This window comes from Hesperophylax consimilis, chromosome 17 (genome assembly GCF_061612785.1).
Source record: "Hesperophylax consimilis isolate HC1 chromosome 17, BYU_Hcon_1.0, whole genome shotgun sequence".
NCBI lineage: Eukaryota > Metazoa > Arthropoda > Insecta > Trichoptera > Limnephilidae > Hesperophylax > Hesperophylax consimilis.
Genome location: NC_142852.1, coordinates 8,341,989 through 8,366,978, shown reverse-complemented (window position 1 = coordinate 8,366,978; position 24,990 = coordinate 8,341,989). Strand labels below are relative to the sequence as shown.

The following is a 24,990-nucleotide window of genomic DNA, read 5'->3' as shown; positions in this document are numbered from 1 at the left end:
GCCACAATAGATTTTGAAAAACTATGTGGGAAGCTTGGTCAACCCTGAAGACATTAGCACCTAAAAGTAGAATAGATAAAACATATAAGACAGAATAACTAACTAATTATCACACCGTTTCCCCGCAGGGGTATGCAGAGAATACGGACCGCCAAAGAACTCGGTCTTGGAACACACTTCAATCTCTATTATTCTGACTATGACATGGCCCAACTCGAATATCTGATTCATTTGAACGTATAAATAAAATTACATAAAAAATTCACAGTGTTTCTTTAAATGCAACTAAAGCATTTGTAGAGATATTTTCGCTGTATTTCAAACGAGTCGTGTTTTATTAAATATTTTCAACATTCTCGCTTAATTATTATAGTTTTTTTTAATATTAGCGCGCTCCCTCTAACATTCGTATTTATATATCTCCCTTTCAAATCATCTTATGGAAGAAATGCAAAAAAAATCACTTAAGAAAAAATATAACGCGTCCGTAATTTTATACAAAAATACCAGTAGGCACACGTAGTTTTGGAAGCACATTTTGAAAGCCACAAACTTACAAGAAAACATCTTAATATTATTTTATTTATTTATTTAACGCCCAGAGGGCTTTTACATGGTTGGTAGTATAATTTTAATTTGACAGATATTTTGAAACATAAAAAATAAGAATAACATTACATTTGATAAAAGCTATGCAACAAGTCATACAAACACAAGAAACAAAAACAGAAAATTACAGCTATTTGTTGGTTTACATGATGTGTTTAGGAGTATTGTTGAAATAAATGTTTTAAATGATCCACAAAACTTGCCAAGTTGGTATTGAATATGTCAACATCACCCAAGTAATGATTTCCCATGGTGTGAAGTCGTTGTATCGGAGAGTGGGCAATGTAGTTACGCTTATGTGTGCTGCTGTGGAATATTGTATTTTGTCGTGTTGTTACTGTGGGTGTATGTATGTTTATAAGTTGCAGGAGTTCACAACAGTCGAATTTAGAGTTAAGTATTTTGAATAAGAACGTTAAATCGTTTATTTTACGTCTATCTTCTAATGTAGGTATTTTTAGAGTATTTAATAAGAAATTGTATTTTAAGTCTTCGACGGGGATATTTAATTTAAAATTTATAAAACGTAGAATTTTTTTTTTTGTATTCGCTCAATGTTGTTAACCCTTGAGACGTTGTTGATTTGCACGGATCGAACCTTCTACAAGCTTCCATTTTTTCAAAGACAATAACAAGCACTATTTCGTTCTCTTTCTGACATAAAAGAAATAATTAATTTTTAGATGAGAGGAAGAGAGATATATGCATTTTAATAATGTGCGGTCGTTCTGGGACAAATATGGTCTTAGGAGAGTATAATGCGCGCACGGCATTTGGGACTGTTTGGGTCTTAGAAGGTCCCAAGGGTTAATGTGAATTTTGTAAGATGGAGACCAAACTACTGTTTATGTTTCATTAACTTTTTTTATTAAGGCATGACTTCAAGGGCCCCCTTTGGCCGGGAGCCCTGGGCCCGTGCCCCGCGTGTAAGGTGTGCCTTGCCTTGCCTTACCGCGTGTAAGGTAAGGTTGCTTGGGTAAAGATGGGACTGCAACGGGGCCCCAGAATGGACCAGTAAGATAGGCTCGGTCAGCATTTGCTGAAATGCTGACCGATGCGTATTAAATAAATAAATTATTATTATTCAATATTTTTGATTTGTCTTACGCCTGAACGTGTTACAAGTATGCTTTCATATGAAGCTTGTATTGTACCTATGTGAGAAGATGTTCTTGAACTAAAAACATCGTCACCTCAATTAAATAATTTTTTTTTTTTAACTTTTTTATGTATTTTTTGAAGAAATATATAGACAGTCCCATGTTAAAAATAACCAAACAATTTTTTTTTTCATTTCTCCTACTGTAATTATTTTAATGCACGCTGTGCAATTGCTTGTTTATAAATACAAAAATAGTTTTTTTATTTGTGATTACCTTTGGTTCGGTTAGGTTTGTTCGTTTCTTCTGTGAAGTTAACAAAACAAATAAAATGGACTGTATTTTACTAATAAAGGTGTTGACACCAAACAGGTTTAGCGTCTTTTAAAAGATAAACAAGAATTAATATCTACTGATCAATTTTTTGCTTTTTTTTTAACAGGATTTTGCAAAGCAAACTCAGTCTCTGTTTGTTCATCTTGTTGTGCGGAAGTCTATATAACTTTAATACACTAATCTTCTCAACTTATATTTAAAAAGGTACCTACTTGATTACTTGTAATTTTATTTTAGTATATAATGATGAGATAGGCGTGTATTTTTGCTTGCTTTTGTTGTAATTTTCTAGCCAAGACCGAGTTGTTTTGCGGCATTTTGAAGGCATTATCAAACTCTAATCGAACCTAACCTCACCAATATTAATAATAATATTAGGATGATTTATCAAAAATTTAAAATCACCTCAAGGGCGCTGAACAAATATATAATGTATCTTTACAATGATCTATGTTATTACTAACTATATATGGAGATAATATACAGTACAATACTTATCTGATAGGTCACTTGAGATTAACACTTAATTAACATTAACTAATTGTTTATTAGCGAAATTTAGATACAGGATTTAGGAGATAAATTGGATATAATTGGACTTTCTCTCAGGAATGGTATATTTAATTTGAGGAAGCTACAAGCTATAAATGTGTATATTCTTAGTATACCTTATATCGTAGGTAATAGGCATTAAAATCGCTTGACAAAAGGAGTCTAGAAACGTTCGATTTCAAGCACAAAACTGTTTTTTATTTATTTTGTAAATAATTTTATAAGAAAGCAAAACATTTAATCGAGTGAAACTGTCACAGATAATCTTAGCTATAATGTTGTAATTGTTAAAAGTTGTTTCCTTTACGCGTTCATACATTTCTATTGAAAAAATATTGTTTTAGTAGTTTACATTTATATTTTTTATTGAATAATTTATTATTTTATTTGTATTCTACTCCAGCGAAGCGATAGGAAAACCTTCAATTTATCTAATGCATATTTTTTGGTATTCATAATGTACACCAATTCGTTGTGAAGATTGATTAAAATAGTGATTTAGCATTAAACTTCGCCTTAAGGGTATGAAATATAATCTTTCTTCTCCTAACCTAACATTACCTAATCTGACGTCACACAACAAATTTATTTATTTCTGTTGCATAGTTATAGAATGGTAGCAGATTCGGGCACGCCGAGGAAGACATGGCACGACCAAGTGAATCAGATACTGGAGTCGGACCATGTCAAGAGTCAGAATAATAGAAGAGTATGTATGAGACGATGTATGAATGTGAATGAGTCTAGGAGTGTGTGCTAATACTTGGCTGTCCATCCTCTCTGCCTACCCCTGCGGGGAAACGGCGTGATGGTTAGATAGTTAGTTTGTTATCTGGGACCAGGGATTCGTGGCATAAATTCAGTGAATTAAATAAATTCGTTTTAAATTCGGGGCCAATAAGAATTTGAATTAAATAATAAATTGAAACAATCACTTCACGATTTACAAATTATTTATTATTTAAGTTATTTTATGCCTTCTTTATTATGATCGTAAAAAATATTTATGTAAGTTTTTCTAAGATGTAAGAATTTTAATTTAAAACAGACAAAAATAATCACTCTTATGAGACTATCCTTCTTTCAAAAACTATCCTTCTCTTAAAAAGAAAAATATTATCAATTTTAATATGTTTTAAAACGTTGTTATTTTGGTATGACTGGGGATTGAACCTTTCTACCCAGGAACTGGAGTCGAAAAATCTGTCAACCTCGCCAAACTCCGATCAGGTAGGACCTACATTCATTTCGTATAATAAGAAATTTCAGAAAAATGTGTATATGTCCGTCAGTGTGTGCGTTATTGCCACCAAAAGTTGATAGAATGCAGTGTCATTGACAACTAATATATCTGATGAGTTTCAGCTCGATCGGATGCCGGGAAGTGTGTTAATTTCAATCATTCCCAAAAAAGAGAATTATTGTTTGAACATGAATCAAGGAAAACTAAGGCATCACTTTTCAATCAAATCTTTCATTTGCTAACCACACAACAGAAATCTCTAATTAGGGCATAAAACTGTTGGGATTTATAACTAGGCTAACCAGAAATTTTAACAATATAAAGTGTATAAAATTGTTATATTTTGCCTATGAAAGAAGTCAACTTGAGTACAATTCTCCTGTCTGGAACCCACATTATAATATACGTGTACAGGCTGTTGAAAGAATACAAAACAAATTCTTACGTTTTAAAAATTTTAAAATGGGTATTCCAGCAATTATTTGTTAAGGCGATGCCATACGTATTAATGCAAAATCATGTGTTTTTGTTTTGAAAATTTGGTCGCCTATAAATGTTTTAGATGCTTTAATTAAATACTGCGAGTAGAATACATCTTGGCCTTTGAAATAATCGAGTATTTTTTAGATAAGTCTTTTTATAAGCCCAGAAAACAATAACGTAAAGACCTATGAAAACTGCTTTAAATTTCAAAATCTCCTACTTACGAACCCATTTTCGGTTATGATTTTATTGTATAATGTGGCAAATTAAGTTATTTATAAAATGATAGAAAAAAATTTAAATATTTATGCCTGAACATCCACAAAATAAATTAAAAGGCACTTTTTGGCCATGATTTTTTCTTGCATAAATCAAAACAGGCGGATGGTGTTAAGCGGGAATTTAAACCTTATCGCCATCTACGTAAGGGTTGTTATTGATAGCGGCTCAATTTAAAATATTACACGACGTAGTGCATCGCCTTAAATTATATGAATATGCTCAAATTGTCAGACAGAAGAATTTTCTCTGACTTGGTATTTCTATATAAAATTCTAAATGATTTAGTTGTTAGTCCGGTATTGCTAGAATTGATAAGTTTTCGGATTCCACAACGTAATACTAGAAGTCAGGATTTATTTTAGTGCAGAAATTCTGGGACTAACTACCATATATATTCCTCTTTGCCCAGAATACTAATGGAGGGAAACAATTATACAAAGTCAGTGGAAATCTTCAATTTGTCTCTAAACAAATATAAAAGCAATCCAGTTATGTACAATAAATAATGTATATTTCTTAATATTTATACCTATGTAAAATTAAACGTTAATTAATAAATAAACAAATACTTGCAGTATCACCCTGGTGAAAGACCACAATTTAGAATTGAAAAGTTAAAAACCGCGTCTGTCTGTTTGTGCGCTTAGTTATTCTAAACCACGCAACGGATTTTGATAGAGTGTTCACTATCATTTAGGAAATTTCTTCCGGAATGTTTACATATATAATACATGCATATTATATTTATAGAAAGTAGAGAAAATCAGATGTTTATCATAGAATTCGAAACCTCAAAACATAACTCCTTAAGATTCACAACCTCAATAAAAAAGTGATATTATTAAATTGTAAGATTTTTGCTAAAATTTGACATGATCAGAATATTAACATTATTTAATTGAGATAACCTCAAATGGTCTTTGATAAAACTAATTGATTCCTTGACCTCTGCTTCCATTATTCACGACGGAAATAACTCCAAATAGATTTCTACAAAAATTAATTCAGAATTGCTTTGAATTTCAGTGCCATTTTCAAAATTGTAACTGATTGTGTGAATAATGATAGCCCTGATTAAAACTATGTATGTTCACCATATGATATATATATATATATATAGTGATGATTCGATAATAGTATTTGCCCAATATTTTTCTTATTTAAATATTGAAGACAATATAAGTGATTTCTAAACGAAAATCTGAAACAGAAAAATCAGAAAAGGAAATGGTCACATCTGGGACTCGAACCCAGGACCCTTGTCTTTCCGGGACAGTGCTCTACCAACTGAGCTAATGGGACCCTATTCCCCTCGGTCACTTTTAACTGTATCATACTTCGAATAAGAACCACTAACATTGTCTTCATTTTTTCACCGCACATTTTTATTGGCAACTATCTTTTGGATTGCATTTAGTTCGGGTTGAATCTTGCGATCATACATAAAGATAGTTGCCAATAAAAATGTGCGGTGAAAAAATGAAGACAATGTTAGTGGTTCTTATTCGAAGTATGATACAGTTAAAAGTGAGAGTAATTTAGAACAACTTCATCAATGGTGTGAACAAAATGCTTTTTTTTTAACATTAAGAAATGTCAAGTAATACGATTTTCCAAAACTCGTTATAATATCTTACATGAATATACATTAAATAAATACCAGTATCACATATTCGTGACTTGGGTGTAATATTCGTTGAAAACTTGTCATTCATTGAACACATCAACTATATAACTAATAAGGCTTTAAAGATGCTTGGCTTCCTTTGCAGAACTTTAACTAATTTTAAGTACATAGATTGTATGAGAACCCTCTATATTTCATTAGTCAGAAGTCAATTGGAGTATAATTCACCTATTTGGTCCCCTTTATATAAAGTTCACTCCAATAATACAAGAAAGAGTTCAGCACAAATTTCTTAAGTACGTAAATTTTATGCTCGGAATTCCTATTGATTTCATTAATTATGTCAGTTTGATGAATCAATTGCATCTAATAACACTGTCTGACAGGAGAATTATTATTTCAGACCTGGTTGTGTTACACAGAGTCATTAACAACTTAATTGATAGTCCTGCCATCCTTGCCACTATTAAACTACATGTGCCGACTAGGAATATAAGACAAAATATAACATTCTTCTGTAATACATACTCGACCAACTATCAGACACACTCACTGGCCAATAGGATGCATGATCTGGGCAACAAGTATGGGGGTACTATTGATTTATTTATTGACTCCATTTATAGAATTAAGCAAAATGTATACCAACACTTTGTCGAATCCTACAAATTAGAGTAGCGTTGGTAAATTAGTTTTAATGATTTGTCTTATATGTAGTGTTGTTGTAATTTCTTTTTTACTTTATGTTACTCTTACGTTTTACTAATATTGCTTCATATTTTTTAATATTTTCTCATTATACTTGTAATCACAATTTTACAAGTGTGTATTTTGTACCTTCTTTACAATGGATTACATCTATTTACTGTCAATATCTCCTGTATAATACATATTATTCTCCTATGTACACTGCATCATGTATCACTTCTATGTAAAAGCCTTTTTAGGCGTATATATATATTAAAAAAAAATATGTGTTTGCAGAGATAAGGTGGTTTGCTAATGATGAAGTTCCTCTTGGTGTTGGCTGTCCTGGCGGTGGTGATTTCCTCACTTTCTGCAGCCAGGGATATTGGAGTTGGCAAGCTGGAGGAAGTGCTCGCATGGAAACAGCTGACCTACGACCTCGGCGATATAGGTATATAGATTTCATTCGCTCAAGTCAGTTTGTTTCATCCGATTCATTTGCTTCATTAGGGATATTCTCTTCATCAGTTTGTTACGTTGGCTTCATTGGCTTTATTTGCTGTGTTATTTGGATTTTCTTAATTTATTTCATTCGATGCATTCGCTTAATTCGCTCCATTTGTTTCATTCGCTTCATTTGTTTCATTTGCTTTATTCGATTCATTCACTTTGTTTCATTCGCTTCATTTACTTAATTCCATGCATTTACTTCATTCGCGTCAGTCGGTTTGTTTAATTAGCTTTATTCTGTTCATTAGCTCTATTCGATTCATTCAGTTTGTTTCATTTCTTTATTGGCTTCATTCACTTCAGGAGCTGCATTTGCTTCATTTGATTCGTTCAGTTTTTTTCATTCACTTCATTCGTTCATTCACTTTGTTTCATTCGCATCATTGTTTCATTCGCTTCTTTTACTTAATTCCATGCCTTTGCTTCATTCGCTTCATTCGTTTTGTTTAATCAGCTTCATTTACTTCATTCGTTCCATTCGATTAATTCAGTTTGTTTCATTCGCATCATTTATCATTCGCTTCATTCACTTCAGTAGCTGCATTTGCTTCATTCGCTTTATTCGTTTTGTTTCATTAGATTTATTAATTGTGTGAAACCAATGTAAAAAATAGTCATAAAAATTCATTCGATGCATTTTCTTCATTTGGATTCGTTCAATTTGTTTTACTTGCGTCATTCTCCATGATAATCTTTACTTAATTACATATTAGTATTTTTAATTGAACATTATTAACTCTTTGAGTGCTTGAAAGCCTATCGGCCACAAAAAATTGTACCCATGGAACACCACTGTGGCCGACAGAAACTTTCAAAACACACTTTATTTTCTTATGATTTTGCTTCGTAAAAAAATGTTTTTGGTTTACAAAAATACGTCTTATGATTGATTGGCAACAAAATAAATACTGAGACAAAAGTTCTTGCGTTTCGTACAGAGCTACCTCAACTTTACTTCACTATTTAAAAGAGTTATAAAATTACCATTTCGTCTAGTTTGTGTAGTTTGTTGTATTTTTTTTCAGTGTTTTTTTTTTTTGTAAAACACTTATTTAACTTTAAAATAAAACTTCCAAAAGGTTTTCTTATTTCAGAATAGAACAAAGGTCCTAGTCTGTATCTTTCACAATGTACTTGCCGCCGATTTGCCATGTCACCACAGACATAGGAATTAATAGACGAGAAGATAATGGCGAGGGGTAAAATCAACTGTTGAAGAACGAAGGGAGTGAGGCTGACTGTGATTCGTCAATAAATCAATCTGACAGTAAATAGGCATCTCGCATTATAATATCACCATTGACTTCTTAAAAGTAAAATCTGCTTTGAATGAATAGACATTTTTACATGGGAGCGCAAATTACTCGCCACGTTATGAACTAATTTGCGAAGTCCAAATTCGGCAAAAAAATTCGGTTGCATTTTCAGAGTCGAATATTTCGTTTAAGTATTTAGTTAAGACACTTTTATAAATGTTCATAATTTACTTCCCAGCAACCAACCAGCTTTGTGTTTCGCGTCCAGACGTTTCTCGATGTGATAGTATATGTTTCTAAAACTGATCTATATTATACGATGTGAATATGCTTAAAATAAAGTAAAATAATGCTTATATATGGAATGTAATACGACAATTGGGTTTATTCTCTTTTTCAAATCTATTTTTACAAGTTTTCATAGTACAAGTCAACATTTTGCCGTGTTATTTCGTAAAATGAACCGATGATGCCTCGACCATAGTTCGCACAATAATGATGACGTCACGTTTTCAAATTTCACTTGAGGCCATACGCGAGCACAGCCGGCTCCAATGGAACCGGTATGGGGAGTGGGAATAATACGCTTTTAATCACTTAGGGCAGGTCTACTAATATTCATATGTCTATGCATGTCACAAATCCGTTTTAAGGCGATGCTTAATGCCAAATCACAATTTTGATTCAACTTTATAACGAATTGGTGTACATTATGAATACCAAAAAATATGCTTTAGATAAATTGAAGGTTTTTCTATCGCTTCGCGTGAGTAGAAAACAAATAAAAAAATAGATTTCTCAATAAAAAATATAAATGTAAACTACTAAAAAAAAATTTTTTTCAATAGAAATGAAGGTATAAAGGAAACAACTTTAAAAAATACAGTTTTATAGCTAAGATTATCTGTGACAGTTTCACTTGATTAACTTTTTTGCTTTCTAATAAAATTATTTAGAAAATAAATAAAAACCAGTTTTTTGCTTGAAATCGAACTTTTCTAGACTCCGTTTGTCAAGTGATTTTAATGCCTATTCCCTACAATATAAGGTACATTTTTGGCTTTAGCTCCCTCATACCGATTTAAAACAAGTTAACTCCTTAAGTTTTTAAGTTTAAAAAAAATATATGTTATTTTTGAAGATAATATCTATATAGACCGGTCGGTGGCCAAGTTGACATCGCGCTTGGGTCTCACCCAGGCGTAGTGTGTTCAATTCCTCGGCTGGCTAAGTCCTCCATCACAACACAAGCAACATTTTACGCTTTCTGTGGTGGTAGTAGGAGATTTTCAAATATTGTCAGGTTATTCGTAACCCTGGAATGTTTGTCTTTCTTTAAAAAAAATAAAAAATAAAAATAAATAAAAATTGTTATGCCGAAACGTTAATTATATGAAATTCCCTCCATAGAAAAAAATCGCAAAGTAAACTCCGAAAATTATTAAAAACACGTTTTGTTTTGTTATTTAATATGTTATAGGAATAAAAAAAATCACATTGTATGCAACATTTGTCGAGAGATTTTTGCTTTATTTCAAACGATATTTTCACCATTTTCGCTTAATTACTGTCTTACTAACTAACCATCACGCCGTTTCCCCGCAGGGGTATGCAGGGAGGACGGACCGCCAAACAACTCGGTCCTTGCCTCGTTCACATTCATACGTCGTCTCATACATACTCTTATATTATTCTGACTCTTGACATGGCCCGACTCGAGTATCTGATTCACTTGGTCGTGCCATGTCTTCCTCGGGCGTCTCCGACTTCTGCTACCATTCACATTTGCATCGCATATTCTCCTTACACTCCTTTCTTCGATAATTCGCTCTACATGCCCAAACCATCTAAGCGTCCCTTTCTTGATCTTACTCATTAGGCTTACATCAGCCTTGCACACTTTGCGGATCTCCACATTCCTCACACGATCATACATGGTTTTACCACACATACGCCTCAGGGATCTCATTTCAACAGCATTCATTCTACTTTCATCCTTTCTTTGCCAGTTCCATGCCTCACTTCCATACATCAGGGTAGGTACCAGCACTCCATTGTGGACTGCTAGCTTCGCTTCTTTGGACAATGTTTCGTTAGCGCCAACTGCGCTCAGTCCTTCATGAATGGAGTTACCTGCATTTCCCCTTGTTTCAATATCTCTGTCAGCCTTCCCATCTCTCTAGAACATACTTCCTAAATACACAAACTCATCCACCTGCTCCAAGTATTCCTCAGCAACAACTATATTGCACACTGTTTTCGTACTCTCTCTTTCAAACACCATTACTTTAGACTCACTTACATTCATAATTAAGACACGGGAGTCTTAATTATTGTGGTTTTTTTAATATTAACTTGCTCCCTCTGACATTCGTATTTACATATGTCACTTTGAATGCTTACTACAGGGCCACAATTCTCCTTATTCAGCGGTTCTGTACACATTTTATACATTGTAATTATCCCATCCGATATATAAATGTATTGCCGAGGAATACCTTAAATATGAACTCATTGTTTAATGTATTTATTAATTAGAGAATTTATTAATCCACTCAGTTGACAGCACCGGCAGGGATTCTGGTTTGATAACTCGAAATCAGTAAAAATTAGCTTCGGTACACGACGTAGGTATCAGTTCACAGTAGTTAGGCGTTCCAAGGGTTAACAGCTCGATCATTTCCCCGTAGATTAATTCATGTGTTCTTGTAAAATTGTCTTATTGAGATATAAATGCAATACTTATGCCTCATATTACCAGCTCTGTTGTCTGTGTTAAGAGGAATCTACAAGCCAAAAATGTGCAAATTCTTGGTATACCTTAAATCGTCGGTAATAGGCATTAAAATCGCTTGACAAACGGAATCTAAAAACGTTCGATTCCAAGCAAAAAACTGGTTTTTATTTATTTTATAAATAATTTTATAAGAAAGCAAAAAAATTAATTAAGTGAATCTGTCACAAATAATCTTAGCTATAATACTGTATTTTTTTTAAGCTGTTTTTTTTATGCGTTCATACATTTCTATTGAAAAAATATTTTTTTTTTTAGTAGTTAGCATTTATATTTTTTATTGAGTAATTTATATATTTATTTGTATTCTACTCAAGCGAAGCGATAGGAAAACCTTCAATTTATCTAAAGCAAATTTTTTTGTATTCATAATGTACACAAATTCGTTATAAAGATTAATCAAAATAGTGATTTGGCGTTAAGCGTGCTATTAAAAAACAGATTTAACTGTATTTAATATGTATTATGTTTCAGGCACGTCCAATCGTTACTTCAGCCAGCCTAGCGATGAAGTCGACTCATTGAATTTTCCTGACGAATCTGCCCCTGACAACACGCCTGCTCCAGGTATCAACTATTATTATAAATTATTAATGGAATTATAGACAGACCTGATTTACTGAACCTTCAACATTCTAATTAGAACTACTCGGTCGAAAATTCTTTTTAACTATCCCGCAGCCAAGTGGGGGAGTAGGTAGTATCCAAAATTACAATTCTCCTTAAATTAGCTTAAATACTTGACATATCATTTTAGTATTTTACGTATTCCTGCGCAAATACATAAATTGCCATTAATAATTGAAATTTCTATAGTTTAAAAGCCCATACAACAGAAAAATGCATGGGGTCGTCGGAAGACCCATTTAGTTACAGACGTTTTGTTTGACATTTGGCCTGTCAAGAGTTAAGGCGAAGCTTAATGCCAAATCACTATTTTGATTAATCTTTATACCGAATTTGTTTACATTTTTAATACAAAAAAAATATTTTATCAATAGAAATGTATGTGTGTTATAATAGTACAATTATAACGTCTTAGGCTTTATTACCTGTAATTGTTATAAATAAATGTACAAATTATATATAAATAAATAAATAAATAAAATAAATAAATGTACGCATAAAGGAAACAACTTTTTAAAAATTTCGTATTATAGTTAAGATTATTTGTGACAGTTTCACTTAATTAACTTTTTGGCTTTCCTATAAAATTATTTACAAAATAAACAAAAACTAGTTTTGTGCTTGAAATCGAACGTTTCTAGACTCCGTTTGTGAAGCGATATTAATGCCTATTACCTACGATATAAGGTATACCAAGAATATACACATTTTTGGCTTGTAGCTTCCTCTTAAGGCGAAGCTTAATGCTAAATCACTATTTTGATTAATCTTTATAACGAATTGGTGTACATTTTGAATATTAAAAATATGCTTTATATAATTTGAAGGTTTTCCTATCGTTTCGCTTGAGTACAATACAAATTAAAAATAAATTATTCAATAAAAAATTTAAATATAAAGTACTAATTTTTTTTTCAATATTAATTTATGAACGCGTAAAGGAAACAACTTTTTAAAAATACAGTATTATAGCTAAAATTATCTGTGACAGTTTCACTTGATTAACTTTTTTGCTTTCTTATAAAATTATTTACAAAATAAATAAAAACCAGTTTTGTGCTTGAAATCGAATATAAGTTATACCAAGAATATACACATTTTTGGCTTGTGGCTTCCTCTTAACTCTTGACAGGCCAAGATGCCAAACAAAACGTTTGTAACCAAGTGGGTCTTCCGACCACCCCATGATTTTCTATCTATGGTCTTTTAAACTATAGAAATCCCAACTATTCAGTCAATTATTAATGGTAACTTATGTATTTGCGCAGAAATACGTAAAATACTAAAATGATATGTCTAGTATTTAAGCTAATATAAGGAGTATAGTAATTTTGGGTACTGCCTACTCCCCCACTTGGCTGCGGGATAATTGAGAGAACTTATTTAAATTGAATTATTGAAGACAATATTAGCGATTTCTAAACGAAAATTTGAAACAGAAAAATCAGAAAAGGATAGAGCTGTGTCCCGGAAAGAGAAGGGTCCTGGGTTCGTGTCCTAGATGTGACCGTATCCTTTTCTGATTTTTCTGTTTCAAATTTTCATTTAGAAATCGCTAATATTGTCTTCAATAATTAAATATTACAATTTGAGGTTTTACTCAATAAAGTTATTCCGAAAAATAAAAAATAAATAAGTATTCTATTTGCAGAATACCGACCATTGTATACAGGTTTAGTTGTGTCAAATAAATAAGTCGCCAAAATGACATTATACAGAAAGTATAGATTTATTTATAACACACACTTAAAACAGGTGTACAAATAATGATAGGTACGTATGTACCGTCTAAAAGCTAACCAAGACTAAGAGCAAAAAAGAGAAGTCGTTAGTACTGTAATTATATTAAAAGATAAGGATTATTGTGTAACAGGGTGCAGGGTGTAAGTTACGTAATGACCAGATACAGTAGGTATATTAGGATTTCTCAAGCAAAGTACTTATCTGTGTCAAATATTGAAGTAAATTGATTGAGAAGACAAAGTGATTAATTAAAAAAAAACTAATTTTATTTATTTATTTAACGCCCATAGGGCTTTTACATGTAGGTGGTACAATTTTGATGACAGACAATTTTGAAACATGAGAAAGAAATGATAATTATAAAATTACAAATTCCTGTAATATTCAAAAATCTGATGAAAAAATGAGAAAATACACAGATTTAGGAAATAAGATAAAAAGAATTTAGCATTCTCAGACAGTAAAAATATTACCATTTGTTATTTCGGCTACTGGCATTATACCTAGCTCTCTCATTCAAAATTTAGGCGTATTAGATCTATCAAAAGATTTATATATTAAAATGCAAAAATCAGTCATTTTGAATACATGTAGGATAACGAAAGATTTTTTAAATATTTATGTTGAGGGATCAATAGGATTTATAGGCCCTGTTAGAAGTTCTACCGAGCCGAACCCTCTGATATGAAAATATCTGGAGTCGGTGAATTATTTTCCCATTTGATCTCTGGTGAGTTGACGTGTTTTTCTTGCATTGTTATCAGAGATGTGCAAAATGGGTACCCAAAACCATTTGAAATGCAAAATGGAAATGGGTCAAAACTTTTCCATTTGAAAATGCAAAATGCAAAATGGTTTTTAGAAAAGCATTTCAAATACAAAATGCAAAATACCTACCTATTTTCAAAATGCAAAATGGTTTCTCAGGTCAAACAATTAAAATAATTATAGAATTTTTAAACAATTTTGTCATTTAATAATGGACATCAATGTAGAACAAACATATTACATGATGGTTAATCCAAAAACACCACGGCTACACCTATGAAACCACAAAAAAATTGTGCGGGACTAATGTTGCCAACGTAAAAACATAGAAACTTCTATCTAATATTTAATATCATGGCCCCATGTTCAGTATTTGAATCAGTATTTTTTGTAATGGTATCACTCAATTGCCAGGGCTCCTACCAGGGAGCAACTTGACAAATGTAAATTATCTCTCATAGCGAGGTTGAGGACCAACTGATATTTGGGGCTTATGAAAAAAAGATGAGTGGAGATAGTAGGAAGAATGTTGCAAAAAAAGCATTTAAAATGGAAAATGCATTGAGAAAAGCATTTAAAATGCGAAATGCAAAATGGTTTTTAGAAAAGCATTTAAAATGCAAAATGGAAAATACATATTTTGCATTTTGCATTTCCATTTGAAATGGATTTATTTGAAATAAAGCACATCTCTGATTGTTATGTATTTAATTTGCTTATATAATGCACTTGCATAATGTTGATTGATTATATGATCATTTGTGGAAAATTGTGTGGAAGGGTTTAGTTTTTCCTATGGGGAAGATTTAACCCGGACATAAAATCGGAAATATATGCAAGAAACAAATATAAAAATAACAAGAACATAAATTAAAAAATACAGCGATGTGACTAGTTTACAAAAATACAACTTCTATTTAGGAAGAGTGTTGGAATAAATCTTTTACGGGATTCACAAAATTAATATTAAATATATCGAAATCACCTAAGTATTGGTTTCCCAATAGTGTGAAACCGATGTATTGGGGAGTTCGCAATGTAATTGCGCTTATGTGTGTTGCAGTGGAATAGTGTATTTTGTAGTGTTTTTATTGCAGGTATTCGTAAGTTTATGAATTGCAGAAGTTCGCAAGATGACAATAATAATCAACATCTTGTTTTTAACTATTAACTCATAGATTAGTTTTGTAGCTACTTGGCACATATGCTAGTGATTACAAGTGGGTTTCGTTTTATAACAGTTTGATTTAACAATATGTTTGCTTAGTATCGTGTTTATTTCTTGGACACCAGCAGAAGGAAACAATGAGCCTGCAGCGGGAGGTCAGACGAACAATTTCTTCATCCCCTATAACAACGTACCGATGGGCATAGATCGCTGGAAAAACAAACTCTTTATCACCGTACCAAGGAGAAGAAACGGTAATTATAATTATTTTCTTATGAAATCTCCGTCTGTTTGTGCGCTTATTTCTTCTAAACTACGCCATTTATTTTGATAAAATTTTCATATTTATTTAGAGAATTTCTTCCGGAAGGTTTACATGTACAATACATGCGTAATATATTTATAGAAAGACGAGAAAAGTCGATGTTTTGTAATCAAGTTGTAAAAAAAATATTTTCGAACTCTTACATTGCTAATGCTGTCTAAACCTTATAAGATACATCAAAATAATGTACTACGGAATTGTATATTTTAAAAAGTCCTACAAAAACGTACATAATGGTATTTGTCTATCTCTTAAGGATAACTCCCAGCAACGCCGGTACACGTCATCTAGTTAATATATATTTTTAAATCATTAGGTTAACGGAACACATATTTATTTATATTTTTAGTCCAATGAATAAATGAGATAAAAATAAAAATAAAAATTTCAAGGAATAAAACTGACACAAATAAATTTGTTAATAACCGTGATTATTTCACTTGCACCCGATCGAACTAGAAATGGTATAAATATGACACGCTAAAACTTCCTAGCAATGATTGCTGTCCCGCTTCCGCTAGGGACAATAAGATAGGGGATGACATAGTCTCACTGGCTCCACCCGGTTGCGAACAGTTGAACGTTTTGCAAGGAGCTTTTTACGTTCAATTATAGAAAACATTTTAGATACATAAAATACTTTAAAAGCTATAATGCTACATCAAAAATTGATTGATTTTGGAACACAGTTATATGAAATAATGGTACTTAAGGCGAAACTTAATGCTAAATCACTATTTTGATTAATCTTTATAACGAATTGGTGTACATTATGAATACCAATAAATATGCTTTATATAAATTGAACGTTTTCCTATCGTTTTACTTGAGTAGAATACAAATAAAATCATAAATTACTCAATAAAAAAATATAAATTTAAGCTTATAAAATAAATATTTTTTCAATTGACATGTATGAACGCGTAAAGGAAACAACTTTTAAAAAATACAGTATTATAGCTAAGATTATCTGTGACAGTTTCACTTGATTAACTTTTTTGCTTTAAAGCCAGTTGTTTTGTGTTTGAAATTGAACCTTTCTAGACTCCGTTTGTCAAGCGATGTTCATGCCTATTACCTACAATATAAGGTATACCAAGAATATACACATTTTTTGCTTGTAGCTTCCTCTTAATTGATTTGGTCTGCAGGTATCCCCGCCACACTTAACTACGTGGAAATACCAACGGGTGAAAACGGGAACAAGTCTCCCGGTCTTCGTCCTTATCCGGACCTGCAGACCAACACCCTTGTGGCAGCCACTACCGGAGAATACACACCACTTGTTAACGTTTACCGGACCACTGTTGACGTCTGCGATCGGCTTTGGTTCGTGGACATCGGGATTTTGGAAATTCCCGGTAAGTTCTTTTTAATTTTTATAGTAAGTACAGGGTTTTCCAATAAGAGGTGTTATTTTGATATTCAAAGAAAAATGCCATTTTTTAATATAAATGATCGAATTTTTATTTCATTATAAAGAAAAAGGTATGCCGTAGTAAAAAATTACATCAGTCAAATGGCCACCACGACCACGCCTACAGGACCATATCCTTTTCATGAAATTTTCCATAACCAAATCGCAAAGTGGCTGCCTTATGTCCTCGATAGCCTCACGAATTCCATCTTTGAGGTCTTGAATTGACGCTGGGCTGTTGGCGTAGACCTTCTCTTTTACGTGGCCCCAAAGGAAGAAGTCGCAAGGTGTTCAATCACAAGATATCGGTGGCCAATTGTGATCACCTCTTCGAGAGATAACACGGTCCGGAAACTTTTCCCGTAAAAGATCAATGGTTCCGTTGCTTGTGTGGCACGTAGCGCCGTCTTGTTGAAAGTAAACGTTGTCCAGATCAATACCATCCAATTCCGGCCATAAAAAATCATTAATCATCTCTCGATAGCGCAATCCATTCACCGTAACTGTTGCTCCAGCCTCATTTTCGAAAAAGTAAGGTCCAATGACTCCGCCGGACCATAAACCGCACCAAACAGTCACACTTTGAGGATATAGAGGCTTTTCAACAATAATTCTTGGGTTTTCCGAGCCCCAGATGCGACAATTTTGCTTGTTTACGAAGCCACCGAGGTGGAAATGGGCCTCATCACTCAAGATGATTTGCATTTGATTCACTCAAGTGAATTTTAATAATTTCAATGCGTTGTTGAAGCGTGTATCGTTCCATTTTTATTGATGGCGTAGTTTCTACTTGTCAAATGTCAAAAAATGACAACTTCAAAAGTAACATCTACCGAAATAACGGGCTATTCAAAATAACAACTCTTATTGGAAAACCCTTTAGAATAACTAATGAGTATAACCTCGAATTGTAATATTTAATCATTGATACGATGTGACTCTCAAATAAAGACGTGATGCAGAAAATATAGAAAAAGATTCAGCATGTATCTGAATCTGAGTATAAAAAGAAATAGAAACATGAACACAAACACTAGGTTCGCAAAGAATGAAGGCATGCTTGTTCCAAAATATAACAATAAATACGAATATGAAACCTTATTCAACATTTTTTTATATTAGATTTTACGCCCAGCCGGGCATGCATTTTAAAACAGAACATTTCTAGTAAGCTATCGAAAATTATACAAAAAAAATTAAAGCTAAAGAATTAAAAATAATATTATTAAAACATGTAACAGTAACATAAAATAATATAGATACTAGAACAATACTACATATAAGACAAATCACTAAAACTACATTACCTACGCTACTCTAATTTGTAGGATTCAACAAAGTGCTGGTATAGATTACGCTTCATTCTATAAATGGAGTCAATGAATATATCAATAGAACCCCCAAACTTGTTGCCCAGATCATGCATCATATTAGTCAGTGAGTGTGTCTGATACTTGGTAGTGTATGATTGCAGAAGAATGTTACATTTAGACTTGTATTCCTAGTCGGTACATTTAATTTAATAGTGGAAACGATGGCAGGACTGTCAATTAAGTTGTTAATGACTCTGTGTAACACAACCAGGTCTGACATAACCGAATTGCCAAGTAACATAAAAATTGTAAATTCCCAAATAGATTCAGATTCATAAGTAGAAATACTTTATACTAATCATCACTATCAATCAATAGATTTAGTGTTATTTTAGATTATGTGTGCCAATAATAAAAAATATAATGTATACATATTTACATTGTAATTGAATCTGTACATCTTCTTGACAAACTGACTTATTGTAGTGTGATTATTTCAATAAAAGGGTTCAGTTTTATGCAGTAATAACTTTATTCTTCTTCTTACAAATGTACACATTGACAGGTCTCTTCATAGTAATAGACAATAGGACAAGGTTAAACAGTATTGCCAACAAAACAATGTTTACAGATACCTTAAAACCAACCTAAGATAATTGCATTTATATTGCCATATTCTAACACCCCTTCTCAATGTAAATACAGTTGCAAACTAATAATAATTCCTATTTTAACATTGATTATGTTATACAGTTTTGCCCATAACACCACACTTATTTAAATGTTTTACAATCAACTCTCTGCTTTACATTACCATTTCCTTTAAGCTTAAAAACCCACTTGCTACTTACTACTTTTTCATGTACTGGTGCATTACAAAAATCCCAAGTATTATTCTCTTCTAAAGTTTGCAATTCTCTACTTATTGCCTCTTTCCACCTATTTGCATCGCTTCTTTCCATAGCTTCTTTGTATGTCACTGGCTCATTTGCTTCACTTACAACATTTTGACATTGATAGAATGTTGTCGGTTTCCTCACCCGCTTGCTTCTTTCATTTTGAGGTAACAATGTTTCATCTAGGTCTGATAGTTCATCATCACATGGTTCATATTCACTTATCTACGCTGTTTTTCTTAGGGAAGTAAATTCTATAGCCTTTGACGTTTTCAGCATAACCTGCCATCAAACCCTTCTCACTTTTCTTATCCCATTTCCTTCTATTCTCTTTTGTGCATACACTGGTGAACCAAATGCCTTCAGTTGATGAACATCAAAACTACTATTTGTCCATATTTCATATGGAGAATTTCCTTCTTTACCTTTACAGGATAAACCATTAAAGAACAATAAACATTAATTAAAAAAAATCGCATTTAGGAATTGATCCCAGGACCTCTTCCTTGCCGGGGATCCCTCCTTGCTGACCACTGAGCTAACTCCATCATAAACTCCTTAACCTATTCTTAGGTTTGTGTGTATTGGTGCATAACGTTCTACAGTGACGCACTTGCGAAGTATCACTGAATAACTGTAATAATTGTACCAATACCATGGAATTATTTTATTTTTTATTTTCGGGAAATCGACAGTTCACATTTATTTCAGTTTGAACATAAATATTGTATGGCCAAAATAAAACCAAGTATGGATTTCCTCCTTGTGACTTTACCTCTACTGAGACAGAATATGAAGTAAAATTTTTACAAAACAAAAGATTTATCAATACATTTATAGCCATGGAAAGAGGTTGTAGATATAAATAAAATCATAGTAGAAATATAAACAATAGAGACACAACATTATTCACAAACCATCAGAGAAATATTCTTTTATGGACCTCTTGTATTTGGTAAGTTCGCAACTGAAAATATCCATCTTGGATAATACGCTATTGTAATTATTGCATAGTCTGCTCAGGCGAGAATTCTGCTTACAGTTCGTTTTGCTTTGATCAACCTAGAACAGGACGCAAGAGCGTGTTGAACGCGCAGGTACACATTGAATGGAATTTTGTTTAGCAACTCTGGGCATTGAATATTATTGTTAACTACTTTATATAGGAATAGTGCATCCTTATGATGCCTCCGTACACTCAATGAATCAATTTTTAAGTATGAAGCTGCCTCTGCATAGTTATTAAATCTTACAAATGACTTGTAACTAAAATATTTTAGGATATTTTATTATATTTTTGTTTTATTTACGAGTAATTTCCTATTTTTGCAATATTTTAGAGTGATTTTGAATGTTCCAGGTAATTTCCAAGCCATCCAGCCACCAGCTTTGGTCATCTATGATCTGAAAACGGACAAGCTGTTGCACAGATACCCACTGAGGTCAGAGGACATGGTAAACGAGAATCCCGTTGGTGAGTCCCAAAAAATTAAAAATTATATTCCTCTGGAGGTCTAGCACGGACTATCGATGAAGCCATATATTGACGAAATTCGTCAACTATGGTCATTTAGCGATATTTGCGAGCACGGTCAGAACATGATTCCGATAGTCCGTTGACAAAAGCCGCTACTTTCAGCGCGGCCTAAAGGTGTCGGATATGATGTCAATATACACATTTTTTGGGTAATTTCGTTCGTTATGCAAAATAGCTCACTTGTTAATGAATTTTTTTTTTTATATTAACTCCACGCAGGGGGCCCTGAAGAAAATAATTTCCCTCAGGGCCTATGTCATCTTTGGGGATGCTGTTTGGAGGGTCTTTTTGTGGAGAGGAAGGAGTGAACATGGGTCTTGAAGAGTCCCATGTTGTAGGAGGGAGGAAACACAGAGGCCGGCAGTTCGTTCCACAGCCGAGCTGTTGAACTTTAGAACGAATCGTAGAAGCGACCCGTTCTCATGTGACAAATGTCAACCGTGTACAAATGTTGGGTGCGCGTTTGGCGTGTATCCCGACTACGCACCGGTGCCGAAGGGATCAATGACGCTAGTTCCTCAGAGCATCTTCCATTGTAATACCGATAGAACAAGGACAGCATACCTACCTGACGCCTGTGCTCTAAAGATTGCAGTCCGTTTGTTAAGATTGGGGAATCTATCAAACGGACCGCCCGTGTGGAGGTGAACTAACGAAGCTCTTAGAACTGAAAGAAATCATATACACCACCCATAGACTGAATTAATTCATTTAAGACGCTATTCTAACGCCCTTCTTCCTAGTATCAAAAAATACAAGCGGTCTGCAAATGTATATTAAAGTTCATATTTCTATTCGACATTGTCAATTTATTAGTATTTTTTACTTTTATGTAGCCTTCTAACATTTAGGAATGTCAATTTATAATGTTGCCAGCATGTATAGAATTCGGATTTATTGCGTTACAAGCTGACATGTACTCAGGGTTGCTGGGGGTTATCCTTAGGATATAGACTTTTTTATTGTAATATAGGGAATATAGATAAATAAATATTTAACAATATTACATTTTAAATCATCATTGGTTATGTATACCTTATCAGAAAAGGGGAGTTCTTGTGTCTGATAAGGGAGCCACGATTCTTACATAGGTTTAATATTGTAATAATATGTTTGTATAGAATATAGATTTATATAAATATAAATAATAATTCTTACATATACTATTATCACCCATCGTAGAAGAGACTGTAAACACGTCTCAAATCAGTTAAAATAATAATTCTTACAGATATATTATTACACATCATAAAAACAAATAATATTTACTATAAACACGTCTTAAATTTGTTAAAATAATAATTCTTACACATCACAGAAACAAATAATATTTACTAAACATGTCTTAAATTTGTTAAAATAATTATTCTTACACATATATTATTACACATCGTAGAAACAAATAATATGTACTATAAACATGTCTTAAATCAGTTAAATTAATGATTCTTACACATATATTATTACACATAGTAGAAACAGATAATATGTACTATAAACATGTCTTAAATCAGTTAAATTAATGATTCTTACACATATATTATTACACATAGTAGAAACAGATAATATGTACTATAAACATGTCTTAAATCAGTTAGATTAACGATTCTTACACATATATTATTACACATCGTAGAAACAAATAATATGTACTATAAACATGTCTTAAATCAGTTAAATTAATGATTCTTACACATATATTATTACACATAGTAGAAACAGATAATATGTACTATAAACATGTCTTAAATCAGTTAAATTAATGATTCTTACACATATATTATTACACATAGTAGAAATAGATAATATGTACTATAAACATGTCTTAAATCAGTTAAAATAATTATTCTTACACATATATTATTACACATCGTAGAAACAAATAATATGTACTATAAACATGTCTTAAATCAGTTAAATTAATGATTCTTACACATATATTATTACACATAGTAGAAACAAATAATATTTTCTATAAACATGTCTTAAATTTGATAAAATAATAATTATTACACATATATTATTACACATCATAGAAACAAATAATATATACTATAAACACGTCTTAAATCAGTTAAATTAATAATTCTTACACATACATTATTACACATCATAGAAACAAATAATATTTACTATAAACATATCTTAAATCACTTAAAATAATAATTCTTACACATACATTTATTACACATCATAGAAACAAATAATATTTACTATAAACATATCTTAAATCACTTAAAATAATAATTCTTACACATACATTTATTACACATCATAGAAACAATGAAAAAAATTAAGATGCTTACCTAACTTATCTCTTATATGTATTGTAAACAGTAAAGTTATTTCCACAATGATATTAATTTATTGTTTTGTATTTGTGTTACATTCAGAGATGTGCAAAATGGGTACCCAAAACCATTTGAAATGCAAAATGGAAATGGGTAAAAACTTTTCCATTTGAAAATGCAAAAGGCAAAATGGTTTTTAGAAAAGCATTTCAAATGCAAAATGCAAAAAACCTATTTTCAAAATGCATTGAAAATGCAAAATGGTTTCTCAGGTCAAACAATTAAAATAATTATAGAGTTTTTAAACAATTTTGTCATTTAATAATGGACATCAATGTAGAACAAACATATTAAATGATGGTAAATCCAAAAACACCACGACTACAGATTATGAAACCAAAAAAAAACTGCGCGGGACTAATGTTGCCAACGTAAAAACATAGAAACTGCTATCTAACATTTAATATTACAGCGTCATGGCCCCATATTCAGTATTTGAATCAGTATTTTTTGTAATGGTATCACTCAATTGCCAGGGCTCCTACCAGGGAGCAACTTGACAAATGTAAATTATCTCTCATAGCGAGGTTGAGGACCGACTGATATTTGGGGCTTATGAAAAAAAGATGAGTGGAGATAGTAGGAAGAATGTTGCAAAAAGCATTTAAAATGGAAAATACCCATTTTGCATTTTGCATTTCCATTTGAAATGGATTTATTTGAAATAAAGCACATCTCTGGTTACATTACCTACTTCATGTGAACTAAACCTATCAATTTGATTGTCCTGAAAAAGAAAACCTTCCCAGTTGGACTGTCAAAGATTCATTATTCTTTAATTGTATTTTTTAGTATATAATAAAAAAAAAATAATCTGTTTTCTTTCAGGTTTTGCCAGCGTGACTGTTGATGTAGACGCTTCCGACTGCGCCAATGCGTTTGCATACCTTCCCGACCTCGCCACTTACGGTGTAGTGGTTTACAGCCTCAAGGATGACACGTCCTGGAGGGTGCGTCACAATTACTTCTATCTGAACCCAGAGGAAGGAGACTTCAATCTCAACGGTAAGTCTTGCACTGATTTTATACTCCTCGGAGATTCGGCCAACTAACATGATCTCACAGAAATCATTGTAGTAAACGTTGTCCAAATCAATACCATCCAATTCCGTCCATAAAAAATCATTAATCATATCTCGATAGCTCAATCCATTCACCGTAACTGTTGCTCCATCCTCATTTTCGAAAAAGTAATGTCCAATGACTCCGCCGGACCATAAACCGCACCAAACTCTCACACGTTGAGGATAGAGAGGCTTTTCAACAATAACTCTTGGGTTTTCCGAGCCCCAGATGCGACAATTTTGCTTGTTGACAAAGCCACCGAGGTGGAAATGGGCCTCATCACACAAGATGATTTGCATTT

At 32.3% G+C, this 24,990-nt stretch overlaps 1 protein-coding gene across 3 annotated transcripts in view; it reads left to right on the top strand.

The window, feature by feature from the left end:
• The first annotated feature begins 2,137 nt into the window (after positions 1–2,137).
• LOC149415901 (L-dopachrome tautomerase yellow-f2-like) overlaps positions 2,138–24,990 on the top strand; it is a 30,742-nt gene continuing 7,889 nt past the window's right edge. Inside the window, exons 1-8 of one of the 3 annotated variants that reach the window (XM_089641506.1) lie at positions 2,175–2,249; positions 3,783–3,827; positions 7,217–7,370; positions 11,954–12,046; positions 15,911–16,039; positions 17,262–17,471; positions 21,097–21,210; positions 24,453–24,629. In XM_089641506.1, the coding sequence (XP_089497632.1) occupies positions 7,235–7,370; positions 11,954–12,046; positions 15,911–16,039; positions 17,262–17,471; positions 21,097–21,210; positions 24,453–24,629 (859 nt within the window). In that variant the 5' untranslated portion in view covers positions 2,175–2,249; positions 3,783–3,827; positions 7,217–7,234. Of the gene's footprint in view, positions 2,250–3,782; positions 3,828–7,216; positions 7,371–11,953; positions 12,047–15,910; positions 16,040–17,261; positions 17,472–21,096; positions 21,211–24,452; positions 24,630–24,990 lie in introns of all 3 variants that reach the window. The other 2 variants (XM_089641507.1, XM_089641504.1) reach the window with 2 other exon arrangements.